This window comes from Mandrillus leucophaeus, unplaced genomic scaffold (assembly GCF_000951045.1).
Source record: "Mandrillus leucophaeus isolate KB7577 unplaced genomic scaffold, Mleu.le_1.0 Scaffold207, whole genome shotgun sequence".
Classification (NCBI taxonomy): Eukaryota; Metazoa; Chordata; class Mammalia; order Primates; family Cercopithecidae; genus Mandrillus; species Mandrillus leucophaeus.
Window position 1 is genome coordinate 1,983,433 of NW_012102110.1, and position 23,041 is coordinate 2,006,473.

A 23,041-nucleotide genomic window follows, 5' to 3' on the forward strand; every position below is an offset into this window, starting at 1 on the left:
TGTAGTCCCAGCTACTTGGGAGGCTGAGGCAGGAGAATGGCGTAAACCTAGGAGGCGGAGCTTGCAGTGAGCTGAGATCTGGCCACTGCACTCTAGCCTGGGTGACAGAGACTCCATCTCAAAAAAAAAAAAAAAAAGAAGCTGAGTAGAGCCCTGCCCTGGTATTTTGAAAAGTTCAGGTTCATGCATGTGCACTAATACATATTTTACAAGTGAACGTACCTATACCTGCAGTCAGTCAAATGCCAGGCAAGGCGTGGCTCATCTGCTTCAGGCATGGTCTTATTGTATAATAGCATCATAAGTGAAGTCCCAGCATCTCATTTGTGTGCTGGGTAGTAATTACATGTTTCAAATCACCTGGGGGCCTTTTAAAATTCCTGATATCCAGGCCATCCCCCTTACCAATTAAATCAGAATTCCTGGAGGTAAGGGTGGGACCCAGGCACTGCTATTCTTTTAAGACTTAGACTGTTCAGAGAAGTTTTTGGTTTACAGCAAAATAGAGCAGAAGGTACAGATTTCCCATCTATCTCCTGCATGGCTTCTCCTATTATCAGTATCCCTCACCAGAGTGATACATTGTTACAGTTGATGAACCTAGAGTTGATAATGATGATAACACATCATTATCACCCAAAGACCATTGTATGTATCTTAGGGTTCGTTATTTCTGTTGTACGTTGTATGGGTTTCTACAGATGTACAATGATATATATCTATTATTATGATATCATAGAGTAATTTAATATTTTTCAGTAGTTTCAGTAGGCAGTATTTTTAAATTTTTTAAAAAGTTTGCTGTATTTTGGAGGAGAGGAATATACTCTTATTGCCATCAACCATAGGCGTATTGTTTCCAGTCTCTTGTTCTGTCCTTGTAGTAATAATTGTATTGGCCTTTTCTGGTTTCAATTAAATTTTGGTTCATATATCTTCAAACATACTATAAACCTGGTAAGATTTGAGAGCTCAGAAAGATAGATTTAAGGTACAGTGGTCTTTTCCTGAAGAGCATTTTTAATATGCCATTTCAGCACCTGGGAAGTGTAAAATATGTGAGAGTGTTATTTTCCTATCTATCAGCTGTGCCTCCAGAGCTTTCAACATATTCTTTATGTTAAGCATTTTAGTCCACTGTACTCTAGCAGAGGTAAAATCTGATTTTTCCTACCAAAAGTTCCTTATTTTCATCTGCTTGCTAAGAACTGAGAAATGTTTGGCTGCTTTATGCAGATGATACAATTCAAGCTAACTGCAACTGGGGCATTTGTGTTGCCTGCTTCGTGTTTTGAGCCTTTAGTATTTAATGGAAGCCCTGCACTGTGGAAAATCTCCTAACGCACTTTGTGCATCCCAGCGGCCATGCATGGTGCTTCTGCAGCCGCACTGTAGATGTTTGTTTATTTGTCTCCACTAGACTGTCAGTACATTCGAGTAGAGGCTGAGTCTCAGTGTGTGTTGAAATAATGAATGGTTGATTGAAGAAAGGAGACCATTTGCAGGAGAGAGAGAGAGATGAACAGTACATATATAGAGGAGGGCAAGAAGAAATCCCAGGGCTTTAAAAAGTCAAGTGATTAGTTCAATGACTGGCCTGATTCAGGACCCTTTGAGCATTTCTCATTTGAGAAACAGAAAGATCTTTGTTGGTACAAAAAAGGTTAAGGATAGATATGTGGCCAGCTGAACATCGATCATGAGCGGAAGGAATTGACTCTGAGAGGGATTTGGTAATCTTGTGTGTTAGTAAAAGTACATGGTTTTTTTGTTTGTTTGTTTTGTTTTTTGTTTTTTGTTTTTTTTTGACAGTCTCACTCTGTCACACAGGCTGGAGTGTAGTGGCACAATCACAGCTCACTGCAGCCTCCTCCTCCCAGGCCCAGGCAATCCTCCCTATCTCAGCCCCCTGAGTAGCTGAGATCATGAGATCACAGGTTTGAGTCACTATGCCCAGCTAATATTTTTTTGTAAAGATGAGGGCTGGTCTTGAACTCCAGGGCTCAAACCATCCTCCTGTCTCCGCCCCCCCCAAAATGCTGGGATTACAGGTGTGAGCCACCTTGTCTGGCGGAATTTTTTTTTTTTTTTTGTAATCAAATGTTTCAAAAGGTGAGTCTCCTTTGGGATGATTCTCTCACACAGAAAGATGATTCTTGGAGGAAACGTATCTAGGCATCCTCCAAAGTAGTGTCAGCATTCAAAGTTGACCCCAAATCATCTCCTCAGACACTTTTTATGTTGGGCATTATGCTGAAGCCATTTGTTGTAGAGCAAGTTGATTTTTATGGCTGAGCTTATCTGAGTTTAGTTTGATATATTGTATTCTTCATTCATTCATTCATTCATTCATTCACTGATTCATTCATTTTTCCTGACATTCAAACAAATGTTTGTTGAACACATTGTGAAAGGGCTAGGCATTTGTCAGGTAATGAGGATATAATGGTAAATAAGGTAGACATAGCCCTTTGCCCTCTGAGGGGTGCAGACAGCCGGTCATTTAAGTGGGGTGTGAGGAGAGCATTGACAAGGAAAGGACAGGATGCCTGGGAGCACAGGGTGGGGAGTGTAGGGCAGACGCTAGGAGGAAGTCCCTGAGATTAAGGCCTGAAGCATAACTTTAGACAAAGAGTACAGAAGAGTGTGTTCCTGACTAATGAAAAGCTTAGTTTATTAATACTTAGGGCTTGTTGAATGGAGTATACTTTTGCAGCCCTCCCCTACTTTGTGCCATCCAGCCAAGAAAGGTCTACAATAGCAGCCCTGATTCGCGGGAGGAAAGAGCCCACTTCAGCTGCAGGGTGGCCCTGTTCCCAGGAGAGATTTGAGTCTGACCCCACAGTGGCAGCAAGGCAGCTCTGTGCATGCGTTATCTCCACAGCACACGTCATCGAGTCAGCTTTACTTTATCCAGCCTGATTGTAGAAGTCACAGTAGACACTGTGAGGGAATCGTGTGGAATTTTCACTGGAGCATTCTGAAACTTAAAAAGTAAATCTTTTATTGCTTTACTAATGTCTTCCTGTCTCTCTCTTTTGTAGAATTTTTATTGTAAGAAGTAAAATATATGTGTACAGTTTACACTGTCAGTATTAAAATGAGCACCCATGTACTCATGACCAGCCTAGGAAATAAAGCATTACCAATAGTGTGTACCTTTCACTTCCTGCCTCCTCCACCCTGTTCCAGTTGTAACTACTACCCTGAATTTATATTTAGTATTCTCTTTTGTTCCTCTCTCTTAGTATGTTTTAAAAGGTCATATTTTTGCTTACTAGGAAATATTACAATATCAGACTCTTGCTGTGTACCAAGAGAGAACAAGAGATAGGTCAGAACGCTGTTTAAATAGATTGCTTGATTGTACTCTTTTAAGCAGGAGTTTATACTGGTAACATCAAAGTGCTTAAAAAATTTCAAAACAAAAGCCTTTTTCAATTACAAGGAAAACCTTAACGAGGTGTGTTAAAAAGATAAGGTTTCTAGGGGCCGCGTGAGGTGGCTTACACCTTTAATCCCAGCACTTTGGGAGGCCAAGGCGGGTGGATCACTTGAGGTCAGGAGTTCAAGACCAGCCTGACCAACATGGTGAAAACCCCGTCTCTACTTAAAAAAATAGAAAAATGAGCTAGGTGTGGTGGTGCGCACCTGTAGTCCCAGCTACTCAGGAGGTTGAGGCCAGAGAATCACTTGAACCCAGGAGGCGGAGGTTGCAGTGAGTTGAGATTGCTCCACTGCACTCCAGCCTGAACAGAGCAAGACTTTTGTCTCAAAAAAAAAAAAAAAGGTAAAGTTTTTTACAAACCGGTATGCTATAAATGGACCCAGTAGTAACATGACATGGAATTGCTTCAACCAGTAACAGCTTCAATATCCCTGCCTGTGTTTCCTGCTCTGAACGTGTTTATTTGTTCCTAATAATGCTGCCACAGCGTATTTCAAATGATTTTATGGTATGAGAGTTTGAATTTACTTGGAGTAAGATCATCTTGGCATGTAGTTGGGAGACATTATTTACACTATTGTTTCAGTCATTCAGAATATTGAAATAGGTCAGTGATGTCAGGAAATAGCCTCTTAGGTGAACCATTCTTGAATTTGCCTTTTTCTTTGTGATTGTGATGGACATTGTTTTGTTTTCCATCTTTACTTTTTTTTTTTTCTTTCTGAAATGTTCTGGTTGTCCATCCAAATTGTAAGAATATTACATTTTGAGTATCCTTTGACTATTGTAAAAATGACCTCTAGTCAGATGATTCCACAGACTTTTTGATTACTTGTCAAATGACTTCGCGGGCTTTTTTCATTTGAATTGATCGCCTATTTTAAGAGTCAGTATATCACTTACTTCATTGCTAAATGATACCTCTGAGTAACGCAGTACATTTTAGAAAGCTTATTCCCCAGAGTACTCTAAGAGAAGGGTTATTTGGATTTTATTTGTTTATATTCTTGCCCTTTAAACTCTACCATAACTCAGCAGGATTCTCCCCTCCTTATAAAACTGTACCCCAGAGAGAAAGTAAGCTCAGTAACTCTCATTTCCATGTTGATGTTTGTTTGCAAGTTTATGTGGAGCTCAGAATCCAAAGTTGGCAGGATATGAAAACGTTTGTATATCATTTAATCTGTTTTATTTCATTTCATTTCTGTGTTTTTATTCCCAAAGCAATTGGTTTTATTCAGGAATCAACAGGCTTTTTAAAATCCATCTATGAGTTTTTGAACCAAAGCTTGAACGAAATGTAGTAATACATTTCACAGCCATTTTTGCCACTATGCCATAATTATAAATCCTCGGCCTCAAAGAAACCTATTTAATATCTTATTCAGATTGAGATTCTAGTCTTTAGTGACATGGAATATAGATTGGAACAATAGTTTCTGTATATCTCAATGGTCTTTACATTTGCATTTTTAGCCATTTTAACTAGCCCCTTAAAACTCTCTTTTATGACTCTGCAGATGAGCTGTCTGAATTCAACAATAATTTTACTATGTATTCCCATAATACTCCTAGTCATTTAAAAAAAGACAGGGGAATGGACAAAGCCAACCATTCCCAATTGTTTAAGAAACCAGTGAGCACATCCCTTGCTCGGACTGCATGGAATACAGCCTGAGAGGGAAACCTGTGATTTCGTTTCTCTCTTGACCCACACAGGAGAACAGTTCTAACAAGATGCCATTCTTGCTTGTCGTAGTTGGTCAGAAACTGCTGCTCTGTGCTTGGCAAAAGTTGATTTGAATTTTAGATGCTGTGTGCAAGGAAACCATGTGTGTTAAGCAAGGATCTTCACTGAAATTTCTCCCTACCGTCAGCTACGTAGAGCACCCAGCTCTCAGCATTTGACACAGTTGGCCATGCGTCATGATTTCCTAGGATACCTTTGGTCTCTTTGTCCATAGCATTCTCTATCTGGGGTACACTCACCATAGGCAGAGGAAAAACATGGTGACCAGGGTGGCTGCTGCAACATATTTGAGGGGGTCAGGGTAGGCAGTGAGGTCCGAAGGTAGCCAGGAGTTAGCTCGTGTAGGACTTTGTGGGCCACATGAGGACTGGCCTGATCTGGCTGATGGGATACCCTTAGAGGATTTTCAGTAGAAGAGTGATATGATCCGACCTGAATTTTTACGAGATCTCTTTGGCCTCTCTGTGGACTAGTTGCTGTGAAGTGGGGAAAGCTGGAGGAGGCAGACACCAATTAGGAAGCTCTCAATACTTAATCCAGGTGAAAGATGACAGTGACTTGGACCAAGATGGTGACACTAAATGAGGCAGAGAGAGAGCAGTTTCTAGATAGGTTTCTAAGTAGAGAAGACATGTATAGCTGACAGCTTGGAGGAAAGTTGTGCAAATGAGAGGAGTCACAAACTAGTTCAGGATTTTGGTCTCAGCCACTAGAAAACCAGTGTTGCCATTCACTGATTTGGAGAAGCCCATGAAAGGGAAGTTTGGGGGTTGGGAATCAGGAGTTTAATTTGGACATATTAAATTTGAGATGATGCCAATTATATCCAAGCGAAGTTGAATAGGCTGTGTGTGTGTGTGTGTGTGTGTGTGTGTGTGTGTGTGTGTGTATACAGGTGTCATCAGCATTTGGGAGCATTTGAAACTGGATGAGGTCACCAAGAGAAGGAATGTTAAATAGACAAGCTGTCAGAGAAATGATTTGGGCTCTAAATCATATAGAAGTCAGGAGAACCAGAGAATGAGCAGTCAATGAGATAAGAGAATCAAGAGGGAGAGGCATTCCAAAAGCTAAACTGTTAAAAAACAAAACAAAAAGTTTTAGGAGGGAGTAACTGTCAGAGGTTTCAGATAGGGCAATAAGACAAGACTTGAGAATTAATCATGGAGGTCATTGCATTCCTTAACAAAAACAATTTCTATGGAGTAATGGAGATGAAAGCCTAAATTGGATTTATTCAAGAGAACAAAGGAGGAGAGAAATTGGACACCATGTGTACAGACAGTTCTTTCAAGATTGGTAAAATAAAGGAGGACAAAGGGGCCAGAGCTACAGGGAGATGCAGGGTCAAGATTTTTTTCTCTAAACCTGGAATATAAATATAAATATGTATGTTTACATTACTGCTGGTGGTAATTCAGTAGTGAGTGAAAAATTCAGAAGAGGGAGAATTGCTGGATCAATGAATGTCCTTAGGTAGGCAAGAGATGAGATGCAATGTGCAGTAGAGAGGTTCATCCTGAGAGGAATGCAGACAGACACTTTCTTCATAGGAGTGCAAGGAAAGCAGAATGGGCACAGATGCAGGGAGGTGGGTAGCTATGGTATCTGGACATAGGGAGGTTCTCTTCTCATTGCTTCTGTTTTCTCAATGAAATAAGCAGCTCAGTCATTAGCTGGTAGTGAGAAACCAGAGGAAGTGGAAATTTGAGGTTAGAGAGGAAGGTTTAAAATAGTTCTCTAGGGAAATAGAAAGCAGATGGATTAGGGCAATGTGGATGGATTGCCAGACAGCATTGAGTCCCTTTGAGATTAGTGACCATAAATTTAAGGCAAAAATAGTCAGTGGGATTGTGTGCTTTTGTCCAGCTGTGCTCAGCCACCCTGGTGGAGATGCAGAGTGGGTAAAGAATTGAATTTAACCAGGATAGACGTTTGGCCACGTGAAGGCCCTGAAGGGAGAGGCAAGAAAGCTGATTGTGAATTCTAGGCTGTGAGTATAATGGTGGCTTATGGGGTTTAATCTGAGTAAAGCAAATGAAGACATGCTGGGATTTTAGTTTTTGATGCATCTTAGGGATCAACGAACTCAGGGTTTTGGAGGATATTGGAAAGCTAAGAGGTGGTCAGTTAGGGAGTAGAGAAGCCTGAAACTGTGATTCTGGAGTGGGTGCAGGTACTGATGATAGGGTCTAGAGCTAGTGATTCTCAGCCCGGGGGGTTTCGCCTCTGAGGAGGCATTTGCAATGTCTGGAGACGTTTTTGGTTGTCATAACTGGAGGCAGAGGAGATACTGCTGTCATCTGGTAGAGGCCAGGGGTGCTGCTCAACATCCTACAAGGCATGTCAGTAGTGCTGAGGTTGAGAAGCCCTGGTTTAGGGTATGATAAAATAAAAACTTCAGCTGAATTTAAATTTAAAGGAGTTTAATTGAACAATGAATGAATTGCGAATTGGGCAGCCTTCTGAGCCAAGGTAGTCTCAGAGATGCCAGCACAGCCATGTGGTGGAAGAAGATTTATGTACAGAAAAATGAAAGTGATGTACAGAAAACGGGAGTGAGGTACAGAAACAGCTGCATTGATTATAGCTTGACATTTGCCTTATTTGAACACAATTTGAACAGTTGGCTACATTTGATTGGCCAAAACTTGGTGATTGGCACAAGATGATTGGCTACGGCCTGTTTACACCTATACTTGTTATAGTTCACAGTGTACAGAAAAACCCTTATGCTGAACTTAAAATATATAAGGAGGCAGCTTTAGGCTAAATTTGATTGAACAAGTATGACCATAGAAATGAGTGGCTGGGATAGGCCTGATCTTACCCAGATTGTTGGAGAAGAGAAACAGACTAAGGTTTTAGGAGGTTTATCTTACGACTGATGAAATCTCCAAAAATGATGACAAGAGTAGTATTAGAGAAAAGCGTAGATAGCCAGGGATGGAAGAAGCTAATTTCTCAGTATGTGGAGTCATTTTCTTTTTCTTGAGCTAGCTGATAGGCTAGCTTTGGATTTCATAATCCTGGCTAAGAGCTACACGTTCAAATTAGCCAAAGAGTGTTGTGTGTTTTTTAAAAAGTCACCTGTTTATTAACTAACTTTGGTGTAACGAAATCTTTGTCTTAAAATAGATGCCTAAAAGCTGTTTGGGAATTTGGTTAGTCTTTTTGCTCAAAATTCTGTGACTGTAAACGTGGACGCGTGGTCTAATTCCATCTTCAAATAATGTTTCAGGATGACAAGTCTTGCAACCAGGCCTTGAGGAAGGGATCTGGTTTAAGAAAATCCTTGAGAAGGCCAGGTGCAGGGGCTCACGCCTATAATCCCAGCACTTTGCGAGGCCGAGGCTGGTGAATCACCTGAGGTCAGGAGTTCGAGGCCAGCCTGGCCAACATGGTGAAACCCCTTCTCTACTAAAAATACAAAAATCAGCCAGGCATGGTGGCAGGCATCTGTAATCCCAGCTACTCAGGAGACTGAGACAGGAGAATTGCTTGAACCCAGGAGGCGGAGGTTGTACCACTGCACGCCAGCCTGGGTCACAAGATTGAGACTTGGGAAAAGAAAAAAAAAGAAAGAAAGAAAGAGAAAATCCTTAAGAAACCTTATTTATAGACTTTAGAGACTGTGGCTTTCCAGTACTCATCACCATGGAGAAAACTAGTCAAAATCACACAGAGTGAATAAGGGTTGCAAGCCAGTGCTGCTTCCTGGAATAAGCTGGTCCACTAGTCTAGTCTTGTGCTTTGTCCTTCATTTTGAACCCAAGTGCCCTGGGGCTACTTTTCTGCCTACCCACAATAGCAAGGAACTCTTTTGTTTGCATCTCCTCTGAAAGAAATGCTTGTTTTGAGGTTTGGACCACAAATAATAATCTGTTGTTCCCTGTAATAATAATCCACCCTCTTTAGCAGAAAAAAAAATCTGCTTGATGCAGTATGGCTATCAGTTTATTTAAAAGAATAGCCAAAAGTGCCCATTGTGTCCTGAGAATAAACATTTGCAAGATGGTTGGGAGGAATGGGGGAGTACTCTTGTTCTCCTTGGCTGAGAGTCAGTTAAGTCTTCAAGGAGAAAAAATTCTGAAAATGACCATCAGTCCTGGCTGACAATACTCTTCCTTATTCTGCCCATCTGTTACATTCTAAGAATAATTGCAACACTGCAGATATTTATTCCAAACTATTTCTTTAAAAAATATCGAAGATGGATATTTTTAAGTTACCAATTTTAGGCCAAATAAGTTTTTTCTTTTTCTGACTTTCATTTTGTCTGTGAAAGCATTGCTTTTATAGCAGCATGTTCAAGTTAGCAATCTTTAACAATTTGGCAAATACTTTTAGCAACAATCCTTAACAATTCCTGCAGTTGCCTGTGATTGCAGATCTTGAAAAAAGAGCCATTTTTATATTCCAAGTGGTAGACACATTTTAATTACTATTTCCTGGGCTTAGGCTAACTGACAAAACTTGATGGGTAAAATGAAAATATGATATACAGTGTAATCAGCTGTTTACTTACCTAGCACAGTGAAATCTTATGGTAGGTATGGTTTCACTAACAAAACCAAAATAAGCATTTTTCTTCCTTAAGTTCTTTATAAGAAAAGGATCAGTTAAATAATAACTGTGGCTTTAAAATCAAGTTATATCTTAGGATAGTTTTAATTGCATTATACATGGGTGATGAGAAGAGTTCAGTGTGATAATTGCGTAACAGATGCGCATCAGAACTACTTAAAGAAGTAAAAATACGCCCATCACGTCATTAAAAATAGACCATCAGGGAAGCCACCAAGAAGTCCTTCAGAAGGTAAATGAATAAACTGTGGTACGTCCATACAATTTGTATATTATTCAGCAATAAAAAGAAATGAGATATTATGCCACACAAAGACATGGAAGAAAGTTAAATGCATATTACTAACTGAAAGAAGCCAACCTTAAAAGACTACATGCTGCATGATTTTAACTAGATAACATTCTAGAAAAGGCAAACCTATAGAGACAGTATAAGGTCAGTGTTTGCCAGGGATGTGCGGGAAAGGAGGGCAGGAATAAATAGGTGTAGCACAGGAGACACTTAGGGAGTGAAACTATTCTATATGATACTGTAATGGTGGAGATGTCACTACACACCTTTGTCAAAATCCATAGGATCTACAACACTAACTCAAATCCTAATGTAAACTATGGACTTTGGTTAACGATGATATAACCATATTGGCTCATCAATTAAAACAAATGTATAGCACTAATGCCAGATGTTAATAATAGGAGAAACAGGATGGCCATGGGGGAGTGAGGGAATGTGAGAATTCTACCTTCCATTCGATGTTTCTGTAAACCTAAAACTGCTCTTTTAAAAAGTCTATTAGTTAAATATTCAATATAGCCAAACTAATAAGCATATCTTAACTAAAAAGCAATACAAACCTAAACTATCAGCAATTATTCTGTTTATGGTACTATTCTGATTGAACTTAGCTATAGAATATTCTGCCAGAAATATGTAATGGCAATGAATTACTGTATATATCTAGTAACTTTGCTGTATCTTTTCTTGTCTGGCAAAAATGTGCAGTGGTATTCATGCTAAGTCCTACTTTTAACTACCCTTATTCCTCTCTCTTCAGTGACAGCTGGAGTATCAGCCTTGGAAGTATATACACCAAAAGAAATCTTCGTGGCAAATGGTACACAAGGGAAGCTGACCTGCAAGTTCAAGTCTACTGATGAGACTGGCGGGTTGACCTCAGTCACGTGGAGCTTCCAGCCAGAGGGGGCTGACACTACCGTGTCGGTAAGAATGCTTGACTGCTCTTGGCTACTCCTACCTCACAGGTTTCTTTACTGCTGTATAATTAGTGATCCATTTTTCTGATGGTTCATTTCTAAAATGAGTGCATTTATTATCTATTATAGACTTCAAGGCCCTTCTCTTGCTTCAGGATAAAATAAGTTCAGCATGTCTTAAATGCAGCTGGTTTCCTTGTCTTTGCTCAGTTCCTCTCCACCATCAAATCCCATTCTGAAATTGATCTTAATTGACTCTAATCAGGATTTATCCTGCATCTTTTCATCTTTCATTGCCCCATTTTTATTGATATTTATTTTACATATTACCAGATTTTATATATATGTGTGTATATGTACCTTCTGATTTGATTATTTTTTTAAATTTAGCGTATAGTCCATCTGATTTAGCAATATTGATTGGGAGCTTACTATGTAGTGGGTTACGTAGGGCCTTCAAAAATGTCTAAAACAATCCTTGCTGTCACCCAGAGATGATTAGAAGAAAGGCTGATATATACTTGACTTTGGAGTAAGATGAAGGATGTAACAGAAATACAGCACCAGAGGGTTGAAAAAAAGGTTAGTTAGTAACTAGTGGAGTGTTGGTTATGCAGTGGGTGTTTATTAAACATTAACTGACTATCCTGGTTCTGGTCTGTAGAATGGAGATAATAAAACCTCCCACACAAGGGTGTTAGGAGGATAAAGTAAGATTATACAAGACAAGTGCTCAGGAAAGTGTCTAGCTCTTGAGTTACTAATATACACAATTTGTTGTTACTGTTGCTCTCCCAGAATGTTGAATGCCCTTCAAATATTGGCACATATTTTAGTACTGTTGCACTTTTCAGGTTGTTAGTACTTAGCAAGGACAGTCTGTCGTCTATCTTTAAGAATACCCAGCTAGGCGCGGTGGCTCACGCCTGTAATCCCAGCACTTTGGGCGGCCGAGACGGGCAGATCACGAGGTCAGGAGATCAAGACCATCTTGGCTAACACGGTGAAACCCCATCTCTACTAAAAAAGAAAAAAAAATTAGCCGGGCGCGGTGGCAGGTGCCTGTAGTCCCAGCTACTCGGGAGGCTGAGGCGGGAGAATGGCATGAACCCGGGAGGCGGAGCTTGCAGTGAGTAGAGATCGCGCCACTGCACTCCAGCCTGGGTGACAGAGCGAGACTCCGTCTCAAAAAAAAAAAAAAGAATACCCAATTCTTCTGAATGGTGAGTTACATTTGTTGATCACCACCTAGATGTTGGGCCCGTCATATGCCTATGCCATTTACTCTTCACAGCTCTATGTGGAAGACAGGGTGGGGAGGATGGGAGACACTGACTCAAGATTATTCACCAGTGGCCACACCACACAGGTTAGAATTGTTGAAAGTTCAATACGGTATGATTTCCCTTATATATTATTTCTCTCTCAGGTAGAAAACTCTGCTAATAATATTTACTGCCTCATAGGTTTTAGGGATTACCTAAGGCAGTGCTTCTCAGTATTTTTTAAAATTTATTTTTAAAAGGAGCCTTTTGACATTTTTTCTTAATCTCTGCCCCTTTCCATGAAATTTTAATATGGTAGATATCCTCTGTATCTCTTTTACATATAAAAGAGTAAGATTTTCTCAAAGCTTCCCACCCAAGAGCAAGTGTTTGCTCCCTTGGAGGAGAATCTGCCCTATGGAGAATACATAGTCTAGAGGTCTTTATAAGAGAGGCCTTCCCTTACAGTAACCATAATGGTGAGCACAGAAATCCATACAGCATGGGAAGACATACAAAGGTATTCTCTGCTTCACATAAATATAGCATCAGCATAGAACATACACTAATGTTCCCATAGAGGCAAGAGTAAACACATAAGTTTACTCAAGAGAATCCAAAGAACTATTTAAACATTTAAAGATTTCCCACTGAAGTCTTCTGCAAGAGTTGGTGTGAGGGCCATTATTTAAGTCCATAGAAAATGAAGCAGTCATCAGGAAGACACCAGAGGTAATAACTTTCTTTTAAAGAGCAGTTCTATTTATGCTGGAAACAGTCTGGTCATGTGGGTCCATGAAGGTTTACATAACTCAGACTTACTATTCAGAACATGCTGTAATTCTGATTAATATTTTTAGCTAATCAATTTATACTTACACACGAGTCTGATTGCAGTTAATCCCAGCATGTTCAGTTATTGACATAGGATCCTTTAATTCCAAAATGTCAGGACACATTTAATAAGATGAGTGGGTTGCTTTTTTGTTTTTGTAGGTTTTATAGGAAAAGTATATTCAAACCCAGTATGTTCAAAAGCCATACTGTAGATGGCTTTTTTGGCCCATGACCTCGGAATCCACATACCTGAAACTGAACTCATTTTTTCTCCCTTCTGTTTCCCTTCTTTGCTTTTTTTTTTGGAGGTGGGGGGGTGTAATTGTGTTCATCTAGAGATGAGTTTTGTGATCAATTTTTGTTTTGTTTTGTGTTTTCTGTCCTTTCCTTCCCTGTCCCTTACCACTTCCCTTCTGTCCCCAAGAAATAAGAACCTTTGCTGGTTCTTCCTACTTTGTTTCTAGCATCTAGCTTTTTGTCAGCCTTCCTGTGTCTCTGCTGTCTATTGAGCAATGTTAACTGTGTGCCTGGTCTTGTGCAGTAACCCCTTGTTATTCTTCTGCTTCTGTGTTTTCATCTTTCAATCCAACCCTCATATGCCAGCAGATGCGTAGTCTTATAACAGTTCTTTCACCTTTCCACTGCAAGTTGTCAGAAACTTAGATACCCATTGCTGACAACATTTGTCTAGAATTAAAAGCTCATTACAGTTTGGCCCAGCCTACCACTTTAGCCACGCTTCTGTTCTCTTACGGCATCACTTCCAGTTTAGTAAAAATGCTTTGTGCTTTATTTTCCTACTTCTGAACACTTGTCATTTAAGCTGTACCCCATTTTTACCTTTTGTCTCCTCCATAATGCCTCTTTTTTTAAAAAAAACCTTTTAGCCCTTAAAACTCACTACCCTTATCTGGGCCATTCCTGTAATACAGATCCCTTAATATGACAATTTTCCTCTTCTTCATCCTGAATATGGGTGTTTTAAGAGGACATGCCTATCTTACATCTTTAGTATACCTCATAGCTTTAGCACCATGGCTTGTACTTTAAAAATATTGATTGATAATGATTCTAGTCTTTTCTGTGAATTTTTCACTGTTTTATTTCCATCTCTCAAAGGTTTGACCAAGGCATTATTCCTCAGTTTGGTTCAGCAAACTATGTAGTTCCGGCTGTGTGCAAAGTGCTAAGGAGTACAGAGATAAATACAGCTTATCCCCTGCCTTCAAATGGCCCCCAGTCAATGAGGGAGCCTGCCTGAGGGAGCTGTCTTAGACCCAGTGCTGGGAAACAGCATCATGTAGCTCATCCCCGCTGGTTCACAAATGTAAGGCAGGGAATATGTGGAGATGTTGTGGGAAGGGAAGGCAGAGAGCTGATGATGGAAGGATTCATTTGCAAAGCTGAGAGTTTATGGTTCATTTTTCTGGTGAAGAAGAGAGAGTGAAGGACTTTGAACAGATAAGACATGATCTCACCCAAGAGGCGTTAAACATTGAAAATAGCATAAGCTTTGAAATCAAAGCTGAGTTTGAACTCCATCTCTAAAACTTGTAACTTTGGGAAAGTAACCAAGGTTTCCTGAGCCTCACATTCCCTGTTGATGAAATATCAGGTAGGTGAGTCTCACCTTGCAGGGTGGTTGTGAGGGTTGGAGAGTTGTTGGGAGACAGTTTTCCGTGGGTCTTTCACGTTTTTGCACACCTTGCTAGCAAAGGCACTGGCTGCCTTTGTTCTGGACTTTGTTTGTGCAGTAACTAGCCTTGGAAAGCAGAGATGATATTTCCCTCTGGAGCAGAGGACAGGTTTGTTTATTCTTGAGTATAGTGAAGGTAGTGTCTCCATTCAGGGCTAAAGTCAGACATGTCTTCTGCCCCTTGTAAGAGATTTGTGTTCCCTGAGCTTGGGGTTACTCCGCTGTGATATAATGCCCCTGCCTGCACAACATCCATGTGAGCCCCTCCATGTCATGGCTGTGGGACTTGGGGGGCAAGGGGAACAAACACATGCTTTCTGCTCATAAGGTTCTTTGTTTCTGAGTCTTCTTCATGGGAGTGAAGATTTCACAGGAGTCTGTGTCTTCTGTCAGCTATGTATGAACATGTGGCCAACTAACTTTGTTAGCTTGTAAGTAGGGTAAAATCCCAGACCCTTCAGCGTTCTTAACAGGCATTTAGATTATATGAAATGCAGGGTAAATATTTGATAAATGTTATAATAATAACCATTATTCTTTATCAGTGATCATTTAGGCATTGTGGAAGATGATGAGTTAGACATACCAGTTAAGAGGCCCAAGATAATGAAAGCATAAAAACAGACATTGTCATTGGGAACTGAATAGAGAGAAGGGAGAACTGAGAGAAACTAATGAGACAAATTGACAATACTGGGGGATTAACTGGATGGGAAGAAAGAGAATCAAGGATTACTTCAAGATTTATGGTTTGGGAAAGAAACGGTAGCCATCAGTGAAGATGGGATACATGAAGTTTGTAAGAGAAGGTGACAAGCTTGGGGGAGAGGGGCAGTCAGGTGGTAAAGTGAGCAGGCAGTTGGGCGAGGAGTCTAGAGCTTACGGGACGCTATTGATGAGAGGTCTGGGAGTTAAGAAAATCCAGATGATCATTAAATCATGGGAATGGATGAGTCTGCACTGGTGTTTTCAGCATGCTCAAACAGTTCTGAAAATGTTCTGTTTGCATTGCTAATAGAGCTGGTTTCTATCCCCAGCTCCACCATCACCCGGGCCATGAACCAGACATCAGGCCTCCAGCATAGCTGCTTGGATTAGAGCCAAGTGTGAGGATAGATCCCCTCCCACTGGGCCTTAACCCTGCTTCCAGGTGCTGAATTTGACAAGGTTTACTTTGAGAAGACAGTTCCTTTGCTGAAAGCAGGACTGAGGAGAGAGTGAGGAGTGGAAAGAGAAAGGGGTCAAAGGCTGAACTTTCAAAAGAGTATCTTGTGTTATCTGGACTTTGTTCCTTTCACACACCCATGACTTCTCCATAGGAAACCAGAAGGAAGAGGGAGAAACTCAGATTAGCTGATCTGAGATATTTAGGATTCTTTTCCTCTGTGCCTTTGTGTATCTTAGTGGTAAGCTAAGTGAACACTAAGCTTTCTGAAGCCTTAGGGATCACTGGGCTCAATTATGGTGTTATTGGAAGAACATTGACTTTGAAGACTCAGATGGGTCTAAATTTTACTCTGGGTCCCCAGTTACTATCATTGGGACCTTGGGAAAATGGCTTCTCTTAAGTCTCCATTTTGTCTTTTATAAAATTATGGGTGGTAATAATTACATCAGTGAAATACTGAGAGGATTCGAGATGACGTGTGAGTCTGATTCTTCCATTGAAACCTGGCAGAGTTGAGTCCCATGATCTCTAAACTTCTATCTGGCTTAGATTCCATAACTTGTGATTTGTAGTATGATGTTGCATTTCTTTCAGTATGAAGTCTTTAAAAGAACCTTTCATAGCATGCACATTACAGAGTTTAGGAATTCTGCCTTTGAGAATAGTTCATGTGTTCCTTTTTTCTAATTGCAGTTTTTCCACTACTCCCAAGGGCAAGTGTACCCTGGGAATTATCCACCATTTAAAGACAGAATCAGCTGGGCTGGAGACCTTGACAAGAAAGATGCATCAATCAACATAGAAAATATGCAGTTTATACACAATGGCACCTATATTTGTGATGTCAAAAACCCTCCTGACATCGTTGTCCAGCCTGGACACATTAGGCTCTATGTCGTAGAAAAAGGTACTTCCTTGAGTGTTTTCGCAGTAATTAATGCAGTCTCCTTTATCTCATGTTTGGATGGAGAACCAGAGTTGCATTTCATGGTGGGTTTGGAGGGAGGATTTTTGCCGTACAGTTGTGCTCCCCGTTGCCGTGATCCTGTGGGTCTACCAAACACACTTGGAATTGGGGAACTGTTGCTCATTCTGACCCAGAGTGGCTGATTCTCCATTTTTATTCCTACCGTCTGGAGCCTATTAGTCTAATTTCAGGAATATTAATTTTTCAGTGTTAATCAGAAGAAAGACCAGATTCATTATGTTTGGATGTGATGGACAGTGGGAAAGAAGGAGATTCATACTGTTTTATATTCTCCAGGAGAAAGTTTTCAACAACAGCACAGTTATTTCTCCCTTTTGATTTTGAGAACAAACAGGAAATGCAGGTTCTGGTGTCTCATTTTTGAGACAAAGTCTGCTTTGTCGGAGAGTAGATCCAGGTAAATTCACACCTCCAGTTTCTCGTTAGAGCACTGAGAGGGATTGTAGGTGTAGAAATGCTTAGTTCCATAGTTCATTCTTTCTCATCTAATATTCACATGTCATGAATTACATAGTAATAGGATAGACAGTGGGATCTCATAGTTTGTATAATAAAAGAGGGTACAGTAACTGCTAAATGAAAATACTTGCTTGTTAATTTAATAAAATTCCATGTTTTCTCTCTGTAGCAACATACCTTAAAACTATTTTGTTCTTGGCTGGGCGCGGTGGCTCAAGCCTGTAATCCCAGCACTTTGGGAGGCCGAGACGGGCGGATCACGAGGTCAGGAGATCGAGACCATCCTGGCTAACACAGTGAAACCCCGTCTCTACTAAAAAATACAAAAAACTAGCCGGGCGAGGTGGCGGGCGCCTGGGGAGGCTGAGGCAGGAGAATGGCGTGAACCCGGGAGGCGGAGCTTGCAGTGAGCCGAGATCCGGCCACTGCACTCCAGCCTGGGTGACAGAGCGAGACTCCGTCTCAAAAAAACAAAACAAAACAAAACAAAAACCAAACTATTTTGTTCTTTTTCTCTAGAGAATTTGCCTGTGTTTCCAGTGTGGGTAGTGGTGGGCATAGTTACTGCTGTGGTCCTAGGTCTCACTCTGCTCATCAGCATGATTCTGGCTGTCCTCTATAGAAGGAAAAACTCTAAACGGGATTACACTGGGTAAGAAACACTGTTTTCTAGGGCAGGGGTGGAGGGAGGGAATCAGGGTTTATAAAAACTTATGTATTTAATGAAAAAAGGATTTTGAAGAATTAACTACTGTCTTCTTTCATGTCAGAATCAGGCAGTCTCCTTTGGAGGTGTTCTAACATGGGCAAGCAGAAATCAGTGGGCCTGCTATGAAATGTGGAATGATTCTAATCTTTGTTCCAGTTTCCTTCTTAGGTTTGGTGAGATGAGCTGCTCAGCAGTTTGTGCTCTGTGTTTCAATATATGCACTATGCAATTAGTATTCTTAGTCTTAAGACTTAAGACTCAGTCTTAAGTCACTTACCCAATTTAAGAGTTTAATTTCAATTTCTTGGTAATAAACTCACAAGGTGGTTCTTTCCAGTTGGGAAATATAAAACCCTAATTAAGAAGAAGTTGTGAGCTGGAAGTAGTGGCATGCGCCTGTAGTCCCAGCTACTTAGGCTGAGGCTACTTAGGCTACTTAGTCCCAGCTACTTAGGCTACTTGCTTGAGCCCCAGTGTTTGAGTCTAGCCTAGGCAACAGAGCAAGACCCTGTCTCTTTAAAAAAAAAAAAAAAAAAAAAGAAGAAGAAGAAGAAGAAAAAGAAATGGTTTTAATAAACTACCTCCCCCAGTCCAATGTGATGATGGTGCAGGGATTTTCCTTTTTGTAGTTCCCCTACCCTACTCCAAGCTTAAGTATCTTTATTGCTTTGATCATTCTTAGCTAGAATCACCCACAATGGGATAATGAGTTGATAACAAAATATATCAGCAATAAAGAAAAATAGACTTTTTGTTTATGGCTTCTCAAATGGAACACGTTTAAGAATAGGGTGCGTGTCTAATTAAAGGACCTTCTCTTTTCCCCACCCCAGCTGGAAAGCTAACCCATATAAGCTATGTAGATCTCATGTGGTAAGACTGGGAGCAGAGGCTGGATTCAAGTTGATGTAGCATGAGCAGTGTTGCAGGTGCACAGATCTAACTTTAACCATCCTGAAGGGACTCTGATGGGAAAGGATTGCATGTCCTGAACTCTTGCTGGTGGATGGTGGGAACCTCTATCTATGGGCTCTGCTGATCTAGAGTTTTTAGGAGTGCCATGTTTTAACAAGTTTGAGTGTTCAAATTCAGATATTACTTGCTTGGAATGCTTCTATTCTGCTGACTGTATCTGCCCCCCTTGCATGGTGAGTGTTTTATGATTAAATATAGCTGGACGATTGATTTTCAACATGAGACTAATCCAGGGTGGTGACATGCCAGTCTTTGTAGTTCTTGCTTTGGGGTTAATGAGGGGCAGGAACAAGTTCCTTCGACTCCTGCATGGCATCGTGAATGCTGCTGTTCTTCTTACTTTGGTTTTTTTCCTCCTCCCCTACCTTTTCTACCTTGGTGTGCTGGGATCAGATCCTGCTTATCTTCCACTTCTTAAGAAAAGCTGACATAGAAGACACATTGGGACTATAACAGGGCTGGGTCTCCTCTTCCACTCCCACTAGACACATGGTAACTAATCACATTGCCCGTTGCTGTTAATATTCCTGTGTACGTATTCAGCCCCTCTCCCCTGTTAATGACTAACCAGCTAGCTCTGAGCTAACCCAACAGCTATGATGATTTGTCCACGAGTATGTCACACGTTTGTATTGGAAACATGTTGAGCAAACCATCCGGATGAAACTGGGTTGTCAAGTTACATAGAGTTTTTATGCACATCTGAATATTTGTGCTCTTCGTGTAAAATGCCATTGCGTATGTGTGTGTGTGTGCATTAGTTTTCTTTTTTCATACATGTATTGTGTTATCAATAAGTAAGATCCTGACTGATTATGTCTTAGAATAATTAAACAATTTTGGTTCAGAGCATGTAGCCTCCCATTTCAGAGAAGGAACAGTTTGCAGAATGCATGGTATGCTTTGATCTTAGTAATGACGCTTTAAATGTGATTCTCCCCAAACTCCTAAGTTTTAAAAAGTATACATCATAAGGCTTCAAGCTGTACTTATGACACATCGCATTGGAAAATCCCTACGCTGTACCCCAGCTGGCTTACTTCCTGGCATTCACTTTCCCTGATTCATTTATGAGACAGTGCTTATTGTTAAAGACTCCTGTCCCTGTGAAAAGGTTCAGCCTGTGTGACGTGGCATTCCCTAGTTTCTCATTCATGACTTCCTGGGTTTTTGGGGGGATTTGATTGCGGTATTGGTAGGGAATAAAACTATGGAGAGAACAAGATAAGCCAAGACTTGCCTGGATATATATCTGTAATTTAAAACATACATTCAGAAGGGGTTTGCCTTTGATTGTAACAAAAGTGAATTGCCATTAAACTATTAAAAGGTACCATAGAGCTTGTTCCCTTAAACCTTTATCCCAAAGGAGGGTTGATGGCAGCGGGAAAAGACAAACAGCAAAAGGAAAAATGTGTACTGTAACCAGAATCTCAATATGATTTTTGTAAACTGGGTTGAAGAGGTTGTACCACATTTGTTTCTGTGCCTCCCCCAGTGATGAGTTCATTGACTTAGAAGAATGAGTGAGTGTCAGGAATAGAAAATAGTTTTAAAATATGTGATCATTTTGATACCCATTGTTACGTTGTCTTTTGTTTTTATGTATCTGTTGCTTCATCTTGCCGTCACTTGCATTTCTATATTTTTGTTTCTATTTATTATTATTTTTTACACTTGTTCTTCAAATTGCCAATTCTTCAGCTGCAGTACATCAGAGAGTTTGTCACCAGTTAAGCAGGCTCCTCGGAAGTCCCCCTCCGACACTGAGGGTCTTGTAAAGAGTCTGCCTTCTGGATCTCACCAGGTAATGGGTGATTGCGATTCTGCTCACTGCACTGTTCCCTACAGCTTGGTGCTCTGTCACTTCCCTGGGTGTGGAAAAGAATACTGAGCTATGAGAGACACAGACAGACAGACAGACAGAGACAGAAAGATAAAGGGTGGGAGTGAGGAATTAAAGGGCTGGCTTAGGAATACCACAGGAAAGTATGTGGTGAAAAATCTGCTTGAGCAAAGATTTCCATGAAACCACCAATAACATAAATTGTTTATTAACAATGTGGCTTCCTTGCCCCAAGCAGAATTAGGAAATGGCTTGTCAGTAAAAGATTCTTCTTTAATTGCCCAAGGAAATGAATCTAGTGAACGAGATTCTTTCTGTATTGAGGTACTCTGTAAGATAAGAAATTAGCAGGGAAAAGTTGGTTTTCTTAGTATTGATAATAAAACAAAAATTATTTTCTACAGATTCTTTAGAAAAAATGGAAAGTAAGCATTTATCTGAATAATTAATAGGCTTGATGAACAAGGAATGGTTTTGGTTTCTACTTGTGGAAAGTACAGAAGAGAAACAGGTTTTATTTGGAAGTTGGCATATAATCTAGCTTTGTGTGTTTTGGCTATCGTATTTTAATTATAATTGTGGCTTGGCAAAAATTCCATACCTTTGTTCATTCACTTTGATTCTTCTGGGGTAGAATGCATGCTAAAGAATTTGGCCAGTTATAGCTTTGTCCTAAAAAGGTGTTAGCTGGTGGGAATGGATTTTAGAGGAAATAAAGAGAGTAACAGTGTTGTGGGAAAAGTGCCCATAGTCTTACTCCATGGTTGTTATATGTGGTGAGGAAACTACGGCATTGTGATGTTAAATTACTAAAAGCACACACCTAGTTGGTGACAGAACTGGCGCTAGAACCCAGGTGTCCAGACATTATGTTCTCTACCACAGCATCAAGCTCATTACTTGTTCCTATTCAGTCTATCTGTCTGTCTTTCTCTCAGATTACATAATATGCATCAGATACCTCAGTCTACTAATTTGGGTTGTGAACAGGAATAGGGTTGTGAATGAAGACATGAAAGTTACACATAGGCATAGCATCTAAAAAAGCCTTGTAACATTTTTCTTCCGCCCTTGAAGCACTATGGAAGTTGCTTTTTTGCTGAAAACAAGCTAGAAAAAAGAAAAAGAAACTATGGTTTTCAAGACAGTGGAACACGGATTATGCAGCACTGTGATCCCCGAGAGAAGGGAAACAGACAATGTGAGCTGTGTTATTGCCCCAGTGTACCGCCTTGAAGCAGTTCCCACACTGCAGTGTAGGTGGGGAAAATGGAAACTGAGCCCAGCTGTCTCACTGAATTGAGAAGGCATAAATCAGAATTTGGGGAGGTCAAGGAGGCTAGGATTTATGAGGCTGAGTACCAAAGAAGGAACCATAGAGAGAACGTGCTAGGATGAGCACGAGCACTTCAGAGATCTGGAGCAGGGTCCCCTTGAGTCTTTGTCTGATTACAGAGTTGTATACACATAGGAGAAGACTCTCTGAAACTAGGGGAAGAACTACCTGAAATGCAATGGGTTGCACAATGCCTGGGGCTCACACAGGTCTGGGACTAGTTTGTGTTCCTAAGAGCCAGAGTAGACAGACTTACAATACACAGGATATTGGTTGGGGTTCTCAAAATGGTCATGCCTAAATGGGCTAAATTAGCACCAGAATAAAGGATGCTATGGACCCACCATAACAAAGCTTAAAAGGAAGGCTTTGAAGAATCAAACTAATCCAAAAGTAATTTAGTTGCATTTTACAACAAAATCCAACACTCTATGCTACAACAAAAGTCAGCACCCAGCAATGTAAAATTTACAGTATCTGGCACCAATCAAAAACTACCAGGCATGGCCGGGCACAGTGGCTTACGCCTGTAATCCCAGCACTTTGGGAGGCCAAGGCAGGCGGATCACGAGGTCGGGAGTTCGAGACCAGCCTAACCAACATGGTGAAACCCCATCTCTACTAAAAATACAAAAATTAGCCGGGCGTAGTGGTGTGCACCTGTAATTCCAGCCACTCAGGAGGCTGAGGCAGGAGAATCACTTGAACCTGGGAGGCGGAGGTTGCAGTGAGCTGAGATCATGCCACTGCACTCCAGCCTGG

At 40.7% G+C, this 23,041-nt stretch overlaps 1 protein-coding gene across 2 annotated transcripts in view; it reads left to right on the top strand.

Annotated features, from left to right (window-relative positions):
* The window catches only part of MPZL1 (myelin protein zero-like 1), a 61,497-nt gene that overhangs the window by 29,616 nt on the left and 8,840 nt on the right, over nucleotides 1–23,041 (top strand). Inside the window, exons 2-5 of one of the 2 annotated variants that reach the window (XM_011979912.1) lie at nucleotides 10,841–11,007; nucleotides 16,660–16,873; nucleotides 17,933–18,065; nucleotides 20,802–20,904. In XM_011979912.1, the coding sequence (XP_011835302.1) occupies nucleotides 10,841–11,007; nucleotides 16,660–16,873; nucleotides 17,933–18,065; nucleotides 20,802–20,904 (617 nt within the window). The remainder of the gene's footprint in view (nucleotides 1–10,840; nucleotides 11,008–16,659; nucleotides 16,874–17,932; nucleotides 18,066–20,801; nucleotides 20,905–23,041) is intronic. The other variant, XM_011979913.1, reaches the window with a different exon arrangement.